Source organism: Haliotis rubra, unplaced genomic scaffold, assembly GCF_003918875.1.
Source record: "Haliotis rubra isolate DU_JTF1 unplaced genomic scaffold, ASM391887v1 Scf538, whole genome shotgun sequence".
Classification (NCBI taxonomy): Eukaryota; Metazoa; Mollusca; class Gastropoda; order Lepetellida; family Haliotidae; genus Haliotis; species Haliotis rubra.
The window spans coordinates 114,474-133,162 of record NW_025767233.1 but is presented as its reverse complement, the minus strand read 5'-3'; the positions used below and the strand labels follow the sequence as shown (position 1 = coordinate 133,162).

The following is an 18,689-nucleotide window of genomic DNA, read 5'->3' as shown; positions in this document are numbered from 1 at the left end:
TCAGACAGCCAAGTCCAAATGTTTAACAAGTTTCAATGTGAAATCTGAAATATAGCAGTTCAACTGCTGCAAAAGGTGTGTTCATTTTAGTGATTGTGGAACAATTTGACAAATAGCAACTAGCCAGATAGGTTGTGGAACCATTTTACATGTAGCAATTAGCCAAGTGGATCAGCATTATATGATCAGTGTGTGTTTACACAGATGTGCACAAATATGAACAGATTATTATTTGAAATGAAATGAAATGACATGACTTCACCTTTTCATTTCAGTTATTTGAAGAGAGGCCTATCTGGTCCAAAAATGGTATCCGGTGCAACCTGCCTTTGAAGTACCACCCTAGATTGAAATATGTTCTACCATTGGTGGCTTACTACTTTTGTAATGGACCTTGGAGAACTTTATGGGTCAAGTTTGGATATGATCCACGCAAGGACAGAAATGCAAAAATGTATCAGATCCTTGATTTTCGACTGAGGCAAAGTGAGTATTGGTCATCTATGTTTGATGTGTGATTTGTTTGTCATATATACTTCACCTCTTGATTTGTTACTCCTGGTGGGCTGTTTAGCTTCAGTCATGGAAAGTGAGTGGTTCATCGTTGTCTGCAGACACTGGTCAAGTTTGTTAGACTCTTTAATCTTAACCAACTAAATTTCTAGCACACTTCTTAGCCGACCAGCTGGCTTTTTTTAAGAGTGGGTGAATTCAAACATCCGCGACTTCATTAAACAATTAAGAATTGAAACCAGTCTATTTTTAAACTTATCCTATCTCACGGTATGCACCTCTCCTCTTCTTCTACGACCATGTGTGGAAACGTGCTGTAGGCTAAGTTGAATCAAATCTTACTGGCCTCTGACCCCCCTGACCTCTGCCCCCACTCCGACATCAGCACCTGTCAATCATCTCCATAAGCGTGCAGCTCGCTGAGATGATCACGTGACTACCTGTGCCTGTCATTCTCTTTCTTGTCGCATTTCGTGTGGACGTGTGCTTCTCTCTAAGAAAGTTTGATTGTGTTTCAACATGTTTCATGGGTAAATCGAATCGTAATGGTTCTAAGAAGCGCAAACACTGTGACAATTGTATCAGTAATTTCTCAGCGGCGGACCCACATGCTTTATGTGTAGACTGTTGAGGTCGTTGTGATTGGTCTCAACGTTGCACTTTCTGTGCTGGCCTCGACGACAATGCTTTCTCTGAATATCGTCGGGTAGCTTGTAGACGCATGTCAGATAGGGATTGCCGGAACCCATCTGTAGGTCCGTCTGCGTCTGAACGTCCTAAGGCAGAACAGTTGTGCCAGTCAGTCGTGAGTTAAGAGATTCCTTAACCAAAACCTCTACGTCACGTAATCTAAAAGTGTTTGATCTGGCAACATCTCCTTTGACAATACCCCATATCATTTCAATGGGGTTAAGGTCACAGGGATAGGGCGGAAGTCGCAGAATATCATGACCCTTACTTTTTATGTAACTGTAAACTTTGTAGAAAGGTTCACCTTCGTGGGTTTTTATGATCTCATATAGCTGAGGCTTCGTTGCCTTTGAAGGCTGTGCGATCTGAAATTTGTCGAGCCATGATATCATATCACCTTTTTGACTGTTCGATGTCGGGGCTTTACTGTCGGGGTCCTGCATGCTGTGGTATGGGGCATTGTCCATTACGATAAAAGACTTCTCTGGTAGAGCTGGTACAAACTTGTTTTTAACCAAAACGAGGAAAATCGCACCATTCATCTCGGAATGGTAGTCTCTGTTATCTGTGGACTTTGCCCTGAATACCAAGTCGCAGCCTGAGAGAAAGCCTTTGCTGGAGCAACCAGCATGGAGAATGATTAGTCTCTCTCCTTTCCCTAGAGGCAGCTTTCTACGTGACCCCTTATCACCCCCATCGGGTACCCACTGACTGCTGGCAGTGTGCGAGGCATTGACCCAGGTCATTGACACTGGCTCGAACCCTTCCTTGCTGTTCTTTATAACCCTGAGAAACTTATTTCTCAAGCGAACGATATCAGGGCGTTCACAGAGTACTGACCTATTCTCCCCCGAAATATAACGATACCCGAAAGAGTGTAAGAGTCGCCAGAGTGTTTACTTTGATACTTTGAGGTTGTGTTCTTGCTTCAAGTGCTTTTTAAAAATTTTCAGCGACATGTGTTTGTTTTCAGAATAATAGAGCTTGTTGATAGACTGCCTTACAAGGTTCTTTTGAAAGTTGTCCAAATGTTTTAATTTGTGTGATTTTGACATGACCCCTACCTGCTTCGCATCACCCTCACAATGTTTGTGTTCCTGAACATTTGTCAGTACCATTGCTGATACTCCTAAAGCTTTTGCTGCCTGCTTACGGAATTTATTAATGGCATAAAATGGTTTGCCCCTTTCGGCTTCAGCACGGAAAAAATCATACACTTTAATCATCAACTGTTTCACGTCAGCATTCAATTTCATTTTTCATCAGGCATGTGTATCCTGTGCACGACGAGATAGTGGCTGTTCTGTTTCTGTGGTTTCACCCCGCCGCGACGGATAACAACTTTTGCGTTTTCAATGATGATAGTTTCTTAAGCAACTTTTTGGGTGGAGTCCGGAAAATTTTCAAATATGAGAAAGCTGTTGGATATTAGTAAATGATAAACATGTGTACTATTTATATTTCTGTGGCAGTTTTGTACAATGATCAAATTTGCAGTTCATCGGGTCCGTTTCTGACTCAAACCGACTGCACATCTGCTATTCAACCCCGTCCGCCTTCGGTGGTAACTGTTTCTCAGCACCCTTCTGGTCCTACGGTGGGTGTTTCTTATGCGGCGCTTGGTGTGGTTCCTAATGTTACTTCTCATATGCCGCTTACTTGCAGTTCGGCATTTTCTACTTCGGTGGTTGGTTCTGCTTCTGCTTTCCATTCGGTGCATGTGTCTACGGTGACACTTGGTTCTGGTACAGTGGATAGTTTCGGTTCGGCTCTTTCTCAACCTCCGGTGGAGTCGACAAGTTTGCTGATGATTCCCCGTGCAACCTTTTCCACATCTATCCCTTATCCTGTACCCTGTGGTTACGGACCACCACTTTATTCTAGTGCGTCGCTTTCCTCCGAAGCACCGTTTACAACGGGACAGGTACCTGTTTGTAGAGTGCCGCTTGGTCCCGATTCGATGCTTTCAGTTAGAGCTCCACTTGTTTCCAGTTCGGCGCTCTTGTTTCCTCCCGGTTCAGCGCTTACTCGGGGTGCTCCCAGTTCGGCGCTTACTTACGGTGCTCCCAGTTCGATTCTTAGTGCTTCCAGTTCAGCGCTTCCTCACAGAGCACTGGCTTCAGTGCTTTCAGTTGGGTGCTTTCAGTTCGGTGTTGCTCAGGGTTCAGCGCTCACTTCCAGTGTGTTTGGTTCGGCGCTTGGTACACTCAGCTCAGCTCTGGCTTTCAATACGTCGCTTCCTACCTGCTCGATGCTTGTTTCTTCTGATGCTTTGGTTCCTGGTGCTCCGCTTATTCCCAGTGCACCGTATGTTTCCTATGCGTCTTCAGCGGTGGGAGCGCCACTTTGTGGGAGTACTACTGGTTCCTCGGCTTTACAGCATCAGGCGCCAGCGTCTTCCTCTGCTATTCAGTCTTCTGGTCCTACAACCACTCCAGCTCAACCTTTGGTGGATGTTCATCGTTCGGCTACGCCATCTCCTTCTTCAGATGGTACGTCGCCTTCGGATGTTAGTGTTGATGCTGTGGACACTCCTCAATTACTAGTTTGGATTGCTGATAGCCTCCGACTACAGCGTAGTAGTTCGCCCTTCGGATTTGTTATCCAGCTTTGACATGAAGCCAGGTGATTGTGGTTCTATCACTTTCCCGCCTCGCCGTAGTGTCATTCAATTGGCAGCGTCTCTGGATGAGGCATTTTGTAACCTGAGGAAGGATAAGATGGGTTCGCGGCTCCCCGCTTCAATCTAGCATCTGCTTATGTTCATGGCTTCTCTACCCTGATCCTCTCCCCTCCGGTGGATGATGATATTACGTTGTTGGGAACCAAACAGAAAGCCTACTCGACGTTCCTGGTCGAGGATCGTGAGCTGTTGCATTTGGATGGTGTCATCAGGAAGATTATGGCTCCACTCAACATAGTGTTGACAACTACTGAGGCGGTGACCATTTTGGATCAGCTGACTCACTTCTTTTCGTACGTCACAGCTATGCGTCGCAGGGGGCCTCTGCACTTATCCTCATGGGATGATAGGTTCCGCACAGACCTTTTTTGTCAGCCGTGGTCTGGCAGGTCTTTTTTCAACGGGGGCGATTAGGGATGTCGCCAGTTGGTCAAGATGCTCATTTACAAGTGTCAGTGGAATTGTTGAAATTCCAATGTTTGCAGGTGGAGGACTCGTTGAGCCAGCAACGGCCTGCCCATTATGTTCCTTCTAATCCAGACCTTCATTCGGGTTTTGCTGTTTCCTTTCGTGGAAATGGTTCCTTCAGAGGCCGTTCCAGTCGTCAACGTCAGGCATTCACTGCTTCATGACCAGCTTCTGCTTCCGACCAGTCCTCCTCTCAACGACATGACAAACAGTGACTTTCTGACATTAGAGCACGACTGGGTTCTTCCACCTCCAGTCGTGCCCATCAAGACCTCCCCAGTAGGCGGAAGACTTGGGTCTTATGCTCCCAACTGGATCATCTTGGGAGACCTTTACGCCCTCTCCACGTTATCCAAGGGGTTCCAGCTGCCGATCATCGGGGATCCTCCTCTCACTTTACTTCCGGATCACAGAACGTATCCCGCTCTGCAGACGTCTGTTCTTCGATCCACAATAGCCACCTTAATCCAGAAGCTTGCGATAGAATCCCTGGATCTGACCCCGATCGACCCGGGGTTCTATTCTCCAATCTTTTTGGTTCCCAAGAAGGATTCGGACAAGTTGAGGCTAATCTTCAACATGAAGGTCTTCAACAAAATGTTTCTGCAGCCTCCGCCCCCATTTTGCATGGTGTCGGTGGCCCTACTCAAGTAGTATTGTGACAACACTGAAAGCATCTACAAGTAATGTTACTATCCAGGCACCTTTTGCTAAAAAGCTCAGCGCCTTAGACAGCTCACCCTCCTTGCCACTTTGCCATCATCATGAATGATTTTATAATACACCAGAGAGAGTCAAACAAGTTTCCTGATGATGGTGTCCTGTTTATAGAGGTTTTATTTGTGACCAGGTTATGCAATTGGCTGATTGGTGACAATGCCATACTTTCTATCAACAAAGCACCACCAGCTTTTCTATTCTTCCAGTATGCAGTGATACACAATTGCTGTTACCTTGATCAAGATTTCATACTGGCTTACCATTCCATGGCTGCATGAAACTTATCTGGTTGGACCAAGATAGTCACTTGTATCTTAGAAAGGAAGAGTTTTTACCCCAAAATATTGGTTACGTCAGCAAAACATATATACAAGGCATATAAAGAAACTGTGCATACAAAAATTTTAAATCTAAATTTATCAAACCTGCGTAGACACAAAAGGGTTTAAACTCAGAGATTACTGACATGTATCCAACATGCATGCACGTGCCACGTTCCGTGACGGCAGTGGGTTCATCCTTGAGACGTGCAATACGTTGTTGCACGTGCATTCCGGGAAAGAGAAACAGAGCAAATGAATGCCACACAATAATGTCACTTTGGAAAGCTCAACCCCTGACCTTGCGATCGTTCAAAAAATTAAACGGCTATTGAAACGCATAGCATGCCAAGGCTCATGTCTGCACAACGTCATGAGGCCATTGGGATGGTCCGTGGGGGAATGTCTCAACGACAAGTGGCTGCACATTTCCACTGCCACCGGAACACCATTTCTGCACTGGTGAGACGCTACCAGAACACAAATGACGTCATCGATCGGCCACGTTCTGGACGTCCACGTGTAACAACAAGACAGGACAGATGGATTAGGGTGACCCATCTTCGCCACAGGTTTCAGACTGCAGTGATGACCGCCTGAACCATCCCAGGGCTTTGCCGTATCCACCCCAACACAGTTCGACAACGTTTACGCCATCACGGGATCAGACCACGACGTCCCACCATACAGCCTATCCTGACACAACGTCATCGACAAGCTTGCCGAATGTGGTGCCGAAATCATGTCCGCAGACCCTTGTTTTGGTGGAGAAATGTTGTTTTTACAGATGAGTCCAGGTTTAACATTTCCTATAGTGATGGACGTCAACTTGCCTATAGATGCGTGGGAGAACGTTATGCACAGGCCTGTGTCTTGTAGAGGAATCGCTTTGGTGGTGGTTCCGTGATGATTTGGGGTGGAATAACAGCACGCCAAATAACTCCTTTGGTGATTGTTCATGGCAACTTAACTGGTGTGGGCTACAGGGATCAGATTCTTCGACCTGTGGCAATTCCTATTCTGCAACGTCATGGCCCTGGGTTAACATTTCAACAGGACAATGCCCGCCCTCATACGGCAAGGGTTGCTATGGATTTCTTGCAACACAAAAACCTTAACTTACTGCCTTGGACTGCAAATTCACCGGATCTCTCCCCGGTAGAGCATGTTTGGGACGAGATGGATCGACGTCTAGGCCGTCTTCCTCATCCGCCAGATAACGTCCTTGACCTTGCAACAGAACTTGAAAGAATCTGGCGTGACATCCCACAAGCTTTCCCTTGCACATTTGATAGGCTCTATGCATCGTCGATGCACTGCTGTTCTCAATGCCGATGGTGGACATACCCGTTATTGAGCTTGTGACATGGTCGTTTGACCCCTGTCCCGTTTGTGGACTCGTGACGTCATTGTGATTGACTTTTCAATTAAAATTCTCCCAACTTGTTATGGTCTCATGATCCCTCCATTATAGTTTGTATGTACCTATAACATTGTTATCGTACTTATCAACTGGGATAATATTTTGACAATGCACAGTTTCTTTATGTGGCTAGTATAGAATCAGTAGGGCAAACTTTGGGCTCATTCCCACAGTAGAGTTAAAAGTGTTTTGTGAACATTTGCTCACATAAATCATCAGATTGAGCACCGTACAGTACATTTTTTGCTTATACGTTGGCCTTGGTCAAGAGTCAGTTTATGTTCCATCCGAATTAGGTTTGTCCAATCATTGTTTTATCTTGTTTTAAATACGACCAAAACATAAAAACTAGTCAGGATGTTGGATGTTGGAGAAGTGTCTTGCAGACTGGGCATTATTTTCTCAAAGTTACATATATAGCCTTATAAGCAGGGAGGTGACATTATGCCTTGGCAGACTTTTACAACTGCCGAGTGGAAGCGAGACTTATTCAAGTAAAATTGAACATTTTGGCAGACAGGCTTTCCCAAAAGATCAGTATTGTGGCTTTTTCTTCCAAATATATTTGCTTAGATCATAAAATGTAATCTACCTCACACATCAATCTATGCCTTCAACTACCTGTCTCTGTAAATCCTGTATTGGATCCAGTTCTTGTTCTAGTTTGGTGTTCTGTCAATGGACTGGTCATAAATGTTGCTTACATTTTCATGCTTCGGGCTGCCCAAGGTGATAAGGAAGACAGAACTAATTATTGTGATAGCTCCAGTTTGGTCCATTTAGCCATAATTTCCCAGTCTATTATCTCTACACATGGAAGAACTGTTAATGTTTTCGTAGGGATCTTCGAAAACAGTCAAGGTTGAACCAAATTTACAAAATCTCAAGAGCTTTCACTTAATTGCCTGGGAGTTTATTACATACAAGATACATAAATTTGGATTGTCTGAATCTTCATCTAATGTGGTGACTTTATGCTGCCTTTGAAAAGGTTTTCCCCGCCACAAAAGACTCTCATTGTCTGCAAGAAAGAGATTATTTTTTCGTAACTATCAGTCATGGCACCCAAGGTAACATTTTGTTTTCATTTTGCAGGGGGAGCAGCTGAGAAACTGGAAATTGGTGGAAAGCGAAGTGCCTTTGACTACAAGCTACCCACAGTAAAGTCCAGATCACAGATGAAAATACCAAAAATTCACACATCAACATTAGGAGCTGAGGGTATGGATCCGTCGGATAAAACTCAAATTTTGGTAAGCAGCAGGCATGGAAGAATCGACTAAAATATTTGTTCAGGTTATGGAGATAAAAAGACAGAAAACAATGCACCATGTGGTTAAAAGCAAAATCAAGCAGAACTGTTGCTGTTGTTTTTTATCAATGCTTTGTATCATAAATTCATCCAGAGCATAGTGCCAATTATTAAACTTATTATATTTCATGTTTTGAATATTCCCTTCTGACTATGGACTATCCTTAAACAAAAGTTTCCATCCTCCAGTAACACCTTGTCTGAGCATACCTCAGCTTCATCTGTTCTTGTAGGCTGTCATCATTGGCCTTTGTGTCACCACAACCCATTGTTAACCAGTTGACATTTTCAAGACAGGTATTTGCTAATATGGGGGATATCGATGACTTTGGGCTCTTGTTTTTATATAATGATCGTTTTTGTATTTGACATTTTGATAATATTTTTTGTGCCACAATGCATCCAAAAATGTTTCAATAGCTTAGCTTGCAAGTTAAATGTCCTTAGTTGTCACTCTGTTTCATATCCCAGCTGCTGTTATGCCTCAAAAGACTTACTGTTGTCATAATGTTGGATTTATGCATGTTTTACCTTCTGTTCATAGAACATGTATCTGTAACAAATCATGTCAGTCATGGGACTTCTATTGACTTTCGCCCGTCGCAATATGGCTGACACATTGCCGATGTGATGTTAAATATTAACTCACTCACTCACTATTGACTTTTGATATAGCATATGAAATTAAGCATGTCTCTCAAAATAATTCTTTGCAACAAGTTCGAGGTCAAATTGTAGATTTAGTGTACTATTGCAGAGATGCCAACATCTATGATTTTATCATAGTCGCTACGAATGTTAACCTCAAACTACTCCAAAACGAATGGACTAGAAATTCTACGAAATGTGAAGAAAATTCGTTAAAATTTGGATATCTAGACAGAAACTTATATTTTCATTGATTAAATACATTTTTGACAAAAAGAGACGACAACGAGAAATGTAATGCTGATAATTTTGAAGTCTGCTTTTGGAGGTATGTGAAATTAAAACTTCACTCTTGATTTGTGGCATATCATCTTTATCTGACTCCATTATGATTTTAAGTATTTAGTTGACTACTAATTTTGTGGTCAAACTACTATTGTTGATCTTTGAAACTACTGTTTGCAACACTTTGGGGTTGGCATCTCTGCTATTGCTGCAAGTCAGATGATCTTTCCTCAAACCACTGTGCTGCCTTGTGTGTTCACCATGTGTTTACATTACAGGAAAGTACCTACATGTTTGAGCCAGATGTATTGCCGCCATACAGACAGATGTTCTACCAGCTGTGTGATGTCCATGAAGATCAGATACAGAAGCTACTTCATCAGAATGATGGTCAAGTATGTAAACATACCTACTCATGTAGTCTCCCTTAACAATTACTCAATTCATAGGAATCTCAACCATGATACAGATTTCTCCCGCTAGACTTTGATGAAATGATGTAACTGGAAAATAGATACAAATTTCTCTGAGCGCATTGTTCACTTTTACCATCATCTCACTAACTGTTGCCAACTCATGGCCACAAAGTCCTTATGTAACTATGATCTTCATCCACATCATGTGTTGAGCACACTCACATCCTTGATTGTGTTGTCAATCTGGATATGTCGTCCACATTGTGTGCTGAGCATACTCACATCCTTGATTGTGTTGTCAATCTGGATATGTCGTCCACATTGTGTGTTGAACATACTCACATCCATGATTGTTGTCAGTCTGGATATGTCGTGCACATTGTGTGTTGAGCATACTCACATCCTTGATTGTTGTCAATCTGGATATGTCGTCCACATTGTGTATTGAGCATACTCACAACCTTGATTGCTGTCAGTCTGGATATGTCGTCCACATTGTGTATTGAGCATACTCACAACCTTAATTGTTGTCAATCTGGATATGTCGTCCACATTGTGTGCTGAGCACACTCACATCCTTGATTGTTGTCAATCTGGATATGTCGTCCACATTGTGTATTGAGCACACTCACATCCTTGATTGTTGTCAATCTGGATATGTCGTCCACCTTGTGTGTTGAGCATACTCACATCCTTGATTGTTGTCAATCTGGATATGTCATCCAAATCGTTTTTTGATCGTACTCACATCCTCGATTGCTGTAAGTCTGGATATGTCGTCCACATCGTTTATTGATCACACTCGCAACCTTGATTGTTGTCAGTCTGGATATGTCGTCCACATTGTGTGCTGAGCATACTCACAACCTTGATTGTTGTCAATCTGGATATGTCGTCCACATGGTGTGTTGAGGATACTCACATCCTTGATTGTTGTCAATCTGGATATGTCGTCCACATTGTGTGTTGAGCATACTCACAACCTTGATTGGTTTCAATCTAGATATATCGTCCACATTGTGTGCTGAGCACACTCACAACCTTGATTGTTGTCTGTCTGGATATGTCGCGTCCACATTGTGTGTTGAGCATACTCACATCCTTGATTGTTGTCAATCTGGATATGTCGTCCACATTGTGTGCTGAGCACACTCGCAACCTTGATTGTTGTCAGTCTGGATATGTCGTCCACATTGCGTGCTGAGCATACTCACAACCTTGATTGTTGTCAATCTGGATATGTCGTCCACATGGTGTGTTGAGGATACTCACATCCTTGATTGTTGTCAATCTGGATATGTCGTCCACATTGTGTGTTGAGCATACTCACATTCTTTATTGTTTCTCAATCTGGATATGTCCACATTGTGTGCTTAGCATTCTCACATCCTTGATTGTTGTCAATCTGGATATGTCGTCCACATTGTGTGCTGAGCATACTCACAACCTTGATTGTTGTCAATCTGGATATGTCATCCACATGGTGTGTTGAGCATACTCACATCCTTGATTGTTGTCAATCTGGATATGTCATCCACATTGTGTGTTGAGCATACTCACATCCTTGATTGTTGTCAATCTGGATATGTCATCCACATTGTGTGTTGAGCATACTCACATCCTTGATTGTTTTCAGTCTGGATATGTCGCGTCAACAATGTGTGCTGATCACACTCACAACCTTGATTGTTGTCAATCTGGATATGTCGTCCACATTGTGTGCTGAGCACACTCACAACCTTGATATTGGGGAATTGCAGATCCCTTTTCTGCGGATTTAGTTTGAGTTTTGGAGTTTCTGTAGTCTCGTTTGGAAGAAGGTTTGGTGGCTTCGACCATTTGTGGCTACTCCACCGCTATTTCCACCTTTCACACCCCTGTCGATGGTGCTCTTCTGGGGCAGCACCTTCTTATGCAGCACTTCCTAGCTGGCATGGATTGGGTTCGACCTGCTCTCAGGCAAACCAGCCCACCTTGTGATTTGGCAGTCATACTAGATTGACTGTCCGGTCCTACTTTCTCACGTCTATCTGCTATTTCCATTCAGCAGTTAACATGGAAGACCATTTTTCTGGTGGTGGTGACATCTGGGAGAAGGGTCAGTGATTTACATGCTTTGTTGGCAGACCCGGCGCTGACTGTGTTCCATCCAAATCGTGTCAGTATTCGCCTCTCAGATAGTTACCGTCCGAAGATCGATCACGCTTTCCATTTGACAGCTCCTATCGAAATTCTTACTCTTACCCACGAGCACTCACCCGTTGGACGTCTGTAAACCCCTCAAGGTCTGTATCAAACGAACACACAAGGGATCTGTACGGGTACCAATCTGTTCTGCTGTTACGGTGGTGGGAATGCTGGGGCTCTTACCAGCAAACAGACACTTTCTTGCTGGCTTGTGTCGGTTATTTGTGCTGCATATGAGGGTTTGAAGGCTCACTCGGTCAGGGCAGTTGCCACTTCAAAAGCATTTGCAGCGGCACTGCCCATCGAAGAGATTTGCTCTGTTGCTATTTGGAGCCGGCCTAGCACTTTTGTACGGCACTATCAGCTGGATACACACTCCCGTGATCGAGCACGCTTTGGCCATTCCGTTCTCTCCAGTGGACAGTGTCCTGCCACCCTGACCGAGTGAGTCTTGGTTATTCGGTTTCTAGAGATGCTGTATTCAATTGTTGTTTCATTGACATATCCGCTGTTGATTCTTGCCAACTTTTAATCACTTGGTTGAAATTTTCAGTTGTGAGTTGTAGTTTCCCCCCTTACGATGCTCTTTCTGAGTTTTCACTCAGTGGGCAGGGTTTGTTTACACTGTATATGATGTGTCGTCATGCTAAACTTGATTGAGATTGGCCCTCAGTACGATTTCTCCCTGTCTGGTGACCTCCCATAATGCCTCTCGCAGAAGCTTTGGGGACACGTGACAGGTAAGTGTTATGGCGTGAGTAACTTTTTGTAATTACGAGATCGCTATATATTTATACTGTGACAGAACTCCTTCCTCCCTTGGGGAAGGGCCGCCCACCTCCCCGCAATTATGTTCACTGATTTGTTCAGCAGAAGGAATGATGATACGGGCCTGGGTGCTTACCTGGTTGGCTGTGCATGCGTAGCAGGGAGGTAACTCCACGTGGTGGGGGTCCGCATAATAAATAAAAAAGATTCAGCTTGAGTCCATGATCTTTCAAACGTTGAAACACTGCTTCTAACCTTTCCTTGTGTTCTTCAAAAGTATAAGAGAATATGATTTTGTCGTCCAGATATATCAGACATTCTTTTAGATTCAGATCTCCCATGCACTTTTCCATCAATCTCTGAAATGTCGCTGGCACATTGGTGAGACCAAACGGCATCCTGTTACATTCATAAAAACATAGTGGTCCTACAGAAAATGCAGTTTTCTCCTTGTCCTCTTCTTCAAGCTCCACTTGCCAGTATCCCTCTCGAAGGTCAAGCTTAGCACCAGACAAGCTTTTGACTGAAGGTATGAGAAGAATCTGTGGTAGATTGCCACTGCTCGCTTCAAACGATGCAATGACGAATAATGGTTCACAAGCCTTTGAGCAGCATCAATATCTTGGACGTCAACATGAAACTGTACCATTCCAACCAATCCATGACTCTCACATTCAAAGACAGGCCACTCAGATTCAGTACTTCTAAGGAAATCAGGTCCATGGAACCAAGCTGTTGACTTTAGGAACTGCTTGCATCTTGATCCACGAGAAGCAATATCTGCTGGATTCCGCCTAGTGTCAATGTACTTCCACTGCTGAGGAGAGGTGTAATCCCTGATCATCTTGACTCTGTTTGCTACAAATACAGGATATCTGTTACGCTCATTACAAATGTAATGAAGAACCGTTGTTGAGTCAGTATGATACATAATGCTGTCAATGTCAATATCTGATTCCTTGAGCAAAAACTGGCCCATTTTCATTGATGTCACTGCTGCAGTAAGCTCAAGTCTTGGAATTGTCAAAGTTTTCAGGGGTGCTAGTCTGGCTTTACCCATCACCAGGGAGGTATGAATGTTGTCCTTGTTATCACATAAACGGAGATATGCAGCACACCCATAGCCTGAAACACTGGCATCAGAGGAAACATGCAGTTGACTTGAAACAATATTTCCAAAATCTTGTGGTTTGAGACAACGTTTGACAGACAAACCTTTCAGAGATTCCAACTCAGAAAGCCACTGTTACCATCTCTGCTTGTGGTCATCATCAACTTCACCATCCCAGCCGAGAGATTTATCATTACAGAGATTTTGGAGAATCTTCTTTGCTGGCAGCAAGATTGGAGAGACAAGTCCCAGTGGATCGTACAGAGAGGACATTGTAGACTAAATTCGTCTTCTGGTTGTTGGTTTCTGAGGCAGATCTACCAAAAACCTGATACTATCCATCATGACATCCCATTGCATACCAAGTGCTCTTTCCATTGGAATATTCTATTTCCATTTCCATTGCTCAGATCTATAGTGTGTACTTCTTTGGAACAATGCTTACAAGGAATAGGTGAGAGAACCTCTTTACTATTGCAGGTAAACTTGGTGAGATTGAAGCCACTTTCTGCACATACTGACTGTAAATCGGATATCAGTTTTACTGCAGTCTGACCATCCTTTACAGATTTAAGACAGTCATCCACTTAAAAATTATGCAGAATAATTTGGAGAACATCATCACCATCATACCTGTCCTTTGCCAATTCCTTCAGCGCTTAGTTAGCAATGGTTGGGGAGGATATGGTTTCAAAGGTGTGGACAGTCATTCTGAACTCCTTCAGTTCCCCTTGAATATTTCTATTGGGCCACCAGAAGAATCTGAGAAAGTCTTGCTGTTCTTTTGGCGCCTTGACTAGGTGGAACATTGCTTCCACATCTCCCATGAGTGCCACAGCTTCTGAACGAAACCTGGTGAGAACTCCAACTAATGAATTGCCAGATCTGGTCCCAGGAGAAGAACATTGTTAAGGGAATAACCATCACATAATGCACTACAGTCAAATACAATTCTGATTTTGTTTGGCTTTTTAGGATGGTATATGCCATGATGGGGCAAGTACCAAACACAACCTTCTTTGCAATCAACTCACTTTCAGGTACTTCACAAGCATATCCTTTTCAAATTATTGTACCCATGAATTTCAAATAGTTCTTATGGTATGTTTCATCTCTTAACATTTTTTTCTTTTGCCAAAGGACACGTTTGATAGCTTACTCTCTGTTACTTGGCATGGGCCTTTCATTACAGAAAGTAAGTGGGATTTGGAAACGACCATCAATATACAGATTACTGTTTTGTGTTTTCTCCATGAATCGTTGATCCTCTATGGAGTAGCCACGTTCGCCTGGTGAGGAACCAAGATCGCTCTCACTGAAATCCAATTCAAATAACTTCAAGACTGTTTCAGGTGCAATGCATTCCTTTGACTTTTCAACTTCATGAAGGATGATTCTGTTACAGACAACAGTATTGTCAACAGGATTCTGTTGAACATGCATAGGGCCATTTATTGTCCATCCATGTTTATGCAAAATAGCATAAGATCCTGAATCATTTGATGAAACAACTTCTTAAGGTTTGAGAGCATCTGGACAGTTGCTACCAATCAAAATTCCAATATCAAGATTTGGCAGATACACTGGCAACTTATCTGCAACTGTTCTGAGATGAGCTTTCTTTTTAAACAATTCTGGTTTTGGAATGTGAGCATGATCAACAGGCACAACTTCCTTAGAGAATGTACATAGGAGACTCACGTGGTTAGTGCCATCAAGGTCCGAGACAAAAAGACCATTTACCACAGACGTCTTGACATACTCTGTACCATTCATTGTCTTGAGCTTCTGTGTAGCTGGTGCAGACTTGGCATCCGGTCAATTCTTCAGATCCTCAGTGATGAAACACCCAGTGCTCCCGTTTTCCAACATTGCGTAGGTAGTCATCACCTTGTCGCTGCCTTTCACCGTCACTTGAACAGGAAGAATTGGCTGTAAAATGGTTTCCTCATACACCCTTTAGCAGAGTGACCTAGTCCATAACAACTGAAACATCTGTTACAGGTTTTCAAAAAGTTGCGTTTTTCCACAAGGGATTTCTGTTTGAAGTCTTTACACTCATCAAGGTCATGAGACTGTTTGCAAAAGAAACATTTTGGACTGTTGACCTTTCAGATGCATTATTTCCGATCTGAGTGCAAAACTTGTTGACTGAGGCCTGGATGAAGACTGTCTACCTTTACTGGAACTGTTACTTTTAGCCTGAAGAAGATTCTGGCTGACAGTCAGCGCCTGTTTACCAAATGTTGCCTCATTTGCGGACTTTGCTGCAAATTCGATGAAGTCCACTAGGTCCTTAAATCCGGTAAAACCTTGTCCATGTATCCTTCTAGACGCTACACGGTCCCTCCACTTGATCTGGAGATGCTGCGGAAGCTTCAGCACAATAGGTTGCAAATAAGGAGCATAATTGAGAACAAACAACTGAGACATATTCTGCAATGCATGGTAGCATTTCTTGAGATTGAACGAGAACTGTTTAAGGCCTTGAAAATCATCATGCTTCAAAACAGGACAAGACAGTATTCTGTTCAGATAAGCAGTAGATGCCTTGTTTGGATTACCATATTCTTCAAACAAAAGGTGTCTTGCATGTTGATATCCAGAAGCAACGTTCATATATAAGCAGCCAGAAATCAAGTCTTTGGGCTCACCTTGTAACTGTTGATCTAGATAATGCAGTCTATCAGCATTGCTGTTTGTGTGGGGAACAACACGAGCATAAAAAGCCTTCATGAAAGCTGCAAATTCAGTTGGATCCCCTGTGAACTTAGGAACTTCTGGCTGAGGCAGAAGCATTGCATTTACCATTTGTTGCTGATTATTTGGAGCAAAGAGAGGATAATCAGGAACACTGTGCAAATGTGCATCACCTTTCATGTGATTATCAAAACTCCTTTGGTCATAAGAATGATATTCAGTTGCATTTGGATTCAGTGAATGTTCAAGGTTTACTGGATTTTGAGTAATATTTGTCTCACCCTTTACATCAGAGGATACAAGAGGTTGATGCGTCTCATCATGATCTGGAGTCTGGAACCTGACTTGTTGCTGACGAATAATCGCTTCCTCTTCACCAGCAAACGCCTCTCTTGCTGTAGCTTTAGCAATGTCAATGTTCAGCTGTAACTGCTTAATCTTAGATTATGTTTCAAACATTGCTTTTTCTGTGCGAAGTTCAGCAAGTTAAGCTTTCTCCATTAAATGTGCAGATTGAGTAGAACTGACATGAAAGATATGAGATTTACTGAATATCTGAGATCTTTTATCACCTGCTGAATTTTGGCAAACAGATTGAGTACGTACTTGCTCAAACAACTCACGTTCAGTGTTTTCAATCCATCTCACAGCCAAATCATGAACATGCTTGATGTCTCTCAGTTTAGCCTCAGCGTGCTGGACAGTGGCAGCTATAGCTTCCTCGATGTCAAGAGAACTGGAATAAATCTCATTACAAGTTTGATAACGGGAAGACAAATCATGTAATTTGTGAAAACATGTCCTAACTAAAGGCAAATTATCATTATCAAACATTAAAGACTGAAGTTCATTTTTGCACTTTGTCAAGTTAGAAAGAGCACCAATAATCTTGTTTCTTAACAAAACGTAAATATTCACTTTTGCCTTTCTCAGTCAGGGTTCTCAGATGCTGAATATGTTGATCAATGTCCAGAGAAGTGTCGCTATCACTGTTATTTTCAGCCATTGTGCTTGAGAAACAAGTCAGCTATGCACAAACAAGTCACATCAAATAGCATGAAGAATATGTAACTTTGAACAGGAACAATGTCACATTGAATTGGTGAATAGTAACCAGTATTGAATATAAGCTCAAACACGAAATAACGTCAACTTTGCCACACTGTTTAACGTTGCAATCATTGTGAGCTGTACACCACCATGCATAAAGCGTTGAAATATGAACACCATACGTACCTCACTGTCTGCAATTCTTTTTTAAACAAATGTAGATACAAGAACAAAAAGATCCGATACTTGCATCAGAGTTTATTATAACTGTGGCTGGTTACAATTTATCCTTGAAACATGCACATGATATCCTCCAAGCATTGACATAGACTGGTGAACGCTTGTACAACGAATCAGGCTGAGAACGGTTTCACAACTGATGAGCATCGATGAAAACAGAATTCTGATGAAGTTAAAAAAACTAAAATATAAGCAAAAACAATTCCGTAATCTTTGCTCATTAACGCACTTTAAACTTATTTACTTTTGGCATTAATAAACTCTACAATGCATATTGAAATTGTACAAGGACATTTGGATGACTGAACATTTGAACAACATTTCAGTTGAACTGTTATCAAAATTGTTAACCAATAATTCATTATTAATACAAATGATAATAATGCAATAAAAGTTAGAAATGATATGAGTTGAATGTAACTTACATTTGTACCTTGACATGCAGTGATTCGCAGACAGTGAGGTGAAGCAACTTTCTAGCATGGTGGTCAGATATAGACTGATGTGCATGCTTTTCCAAACCATGTGCTTTCTTAGAGAGGTCATGTGATAAACAAGTGCTAGAAATGAGGCTAATTTAAATACGTTACGTACATTAGTTAAATTAATAATAAATAATAATAATAATGTAGTTTTGTATAGCGCTAGATTCCATAAAAACATATGTTCAAAGCGCAACAGGAAATATAATAAAGTACATTATAAAAGACTGGATATTAGAGGGAAAATGTCAACACTAATGAGTCTGTAAACGTGTACAGATTAGGATTCAGGCATAGTAGATGGTGAAGAGGTGAGTTTTCAGCTGTGTCTTAAAATTGTCAAAGGATTTGATTCCTCTCATTTTTAAGGGAAGGTCATTCCACAGCATCGTTGCAGCCGTTCTGAATGCCCTTAGTCCATATCCCTTCATTCTGTAAGGTGCGACTTTCAGGAGATGTTGGCTCCCTGAGCAAAGATTTCTTGCTAGCCGATGTTCACACAAGAGTTTATTAAGATATGGGGGAGCTGTGCCCTCACGGCACCTGAATGTCAAGCACAATATCTTGTATTTGATCCTGGCTTCTACTGGAAGCCAGTGAAGGGTCTTGAGAACTGGAGTGATGTGATTAATCCTTGAAACCCGTGTAACAATCCTGGCGGCGGTGTTCTGTA

The 18,689-nt window shown here is 42.4% G+C and overlaps 1 protein-coding gene across 1 annotated transcript in view; it reads left to right on the top strand.

Annotated features, from left to right (window-relative positions):
* Positions 1–18,689, top strand: part of LOC124253286 (general transcription factor 3C polypeptide 5-like) — a 117,562-nt gene that overhangs the window by 52,167 nt on the left and 46,706 nt on the right. The window contains exons 5-7 of the mRNA XM_046687030.1: positions 276–486; positions 7,913–8,070; positions 9,341–9,457. Of these exons, the coding sequence (XP_046542986.1) occupies positions 276–486; positions 7,913–8,070; positions 9,341–9,457 (486 nt within the window). The remainder of the gene's footprint in view (positions 1–275; positions 487–7,912; positions 8,071–9,340; positions 9,458–18,689) is intronic.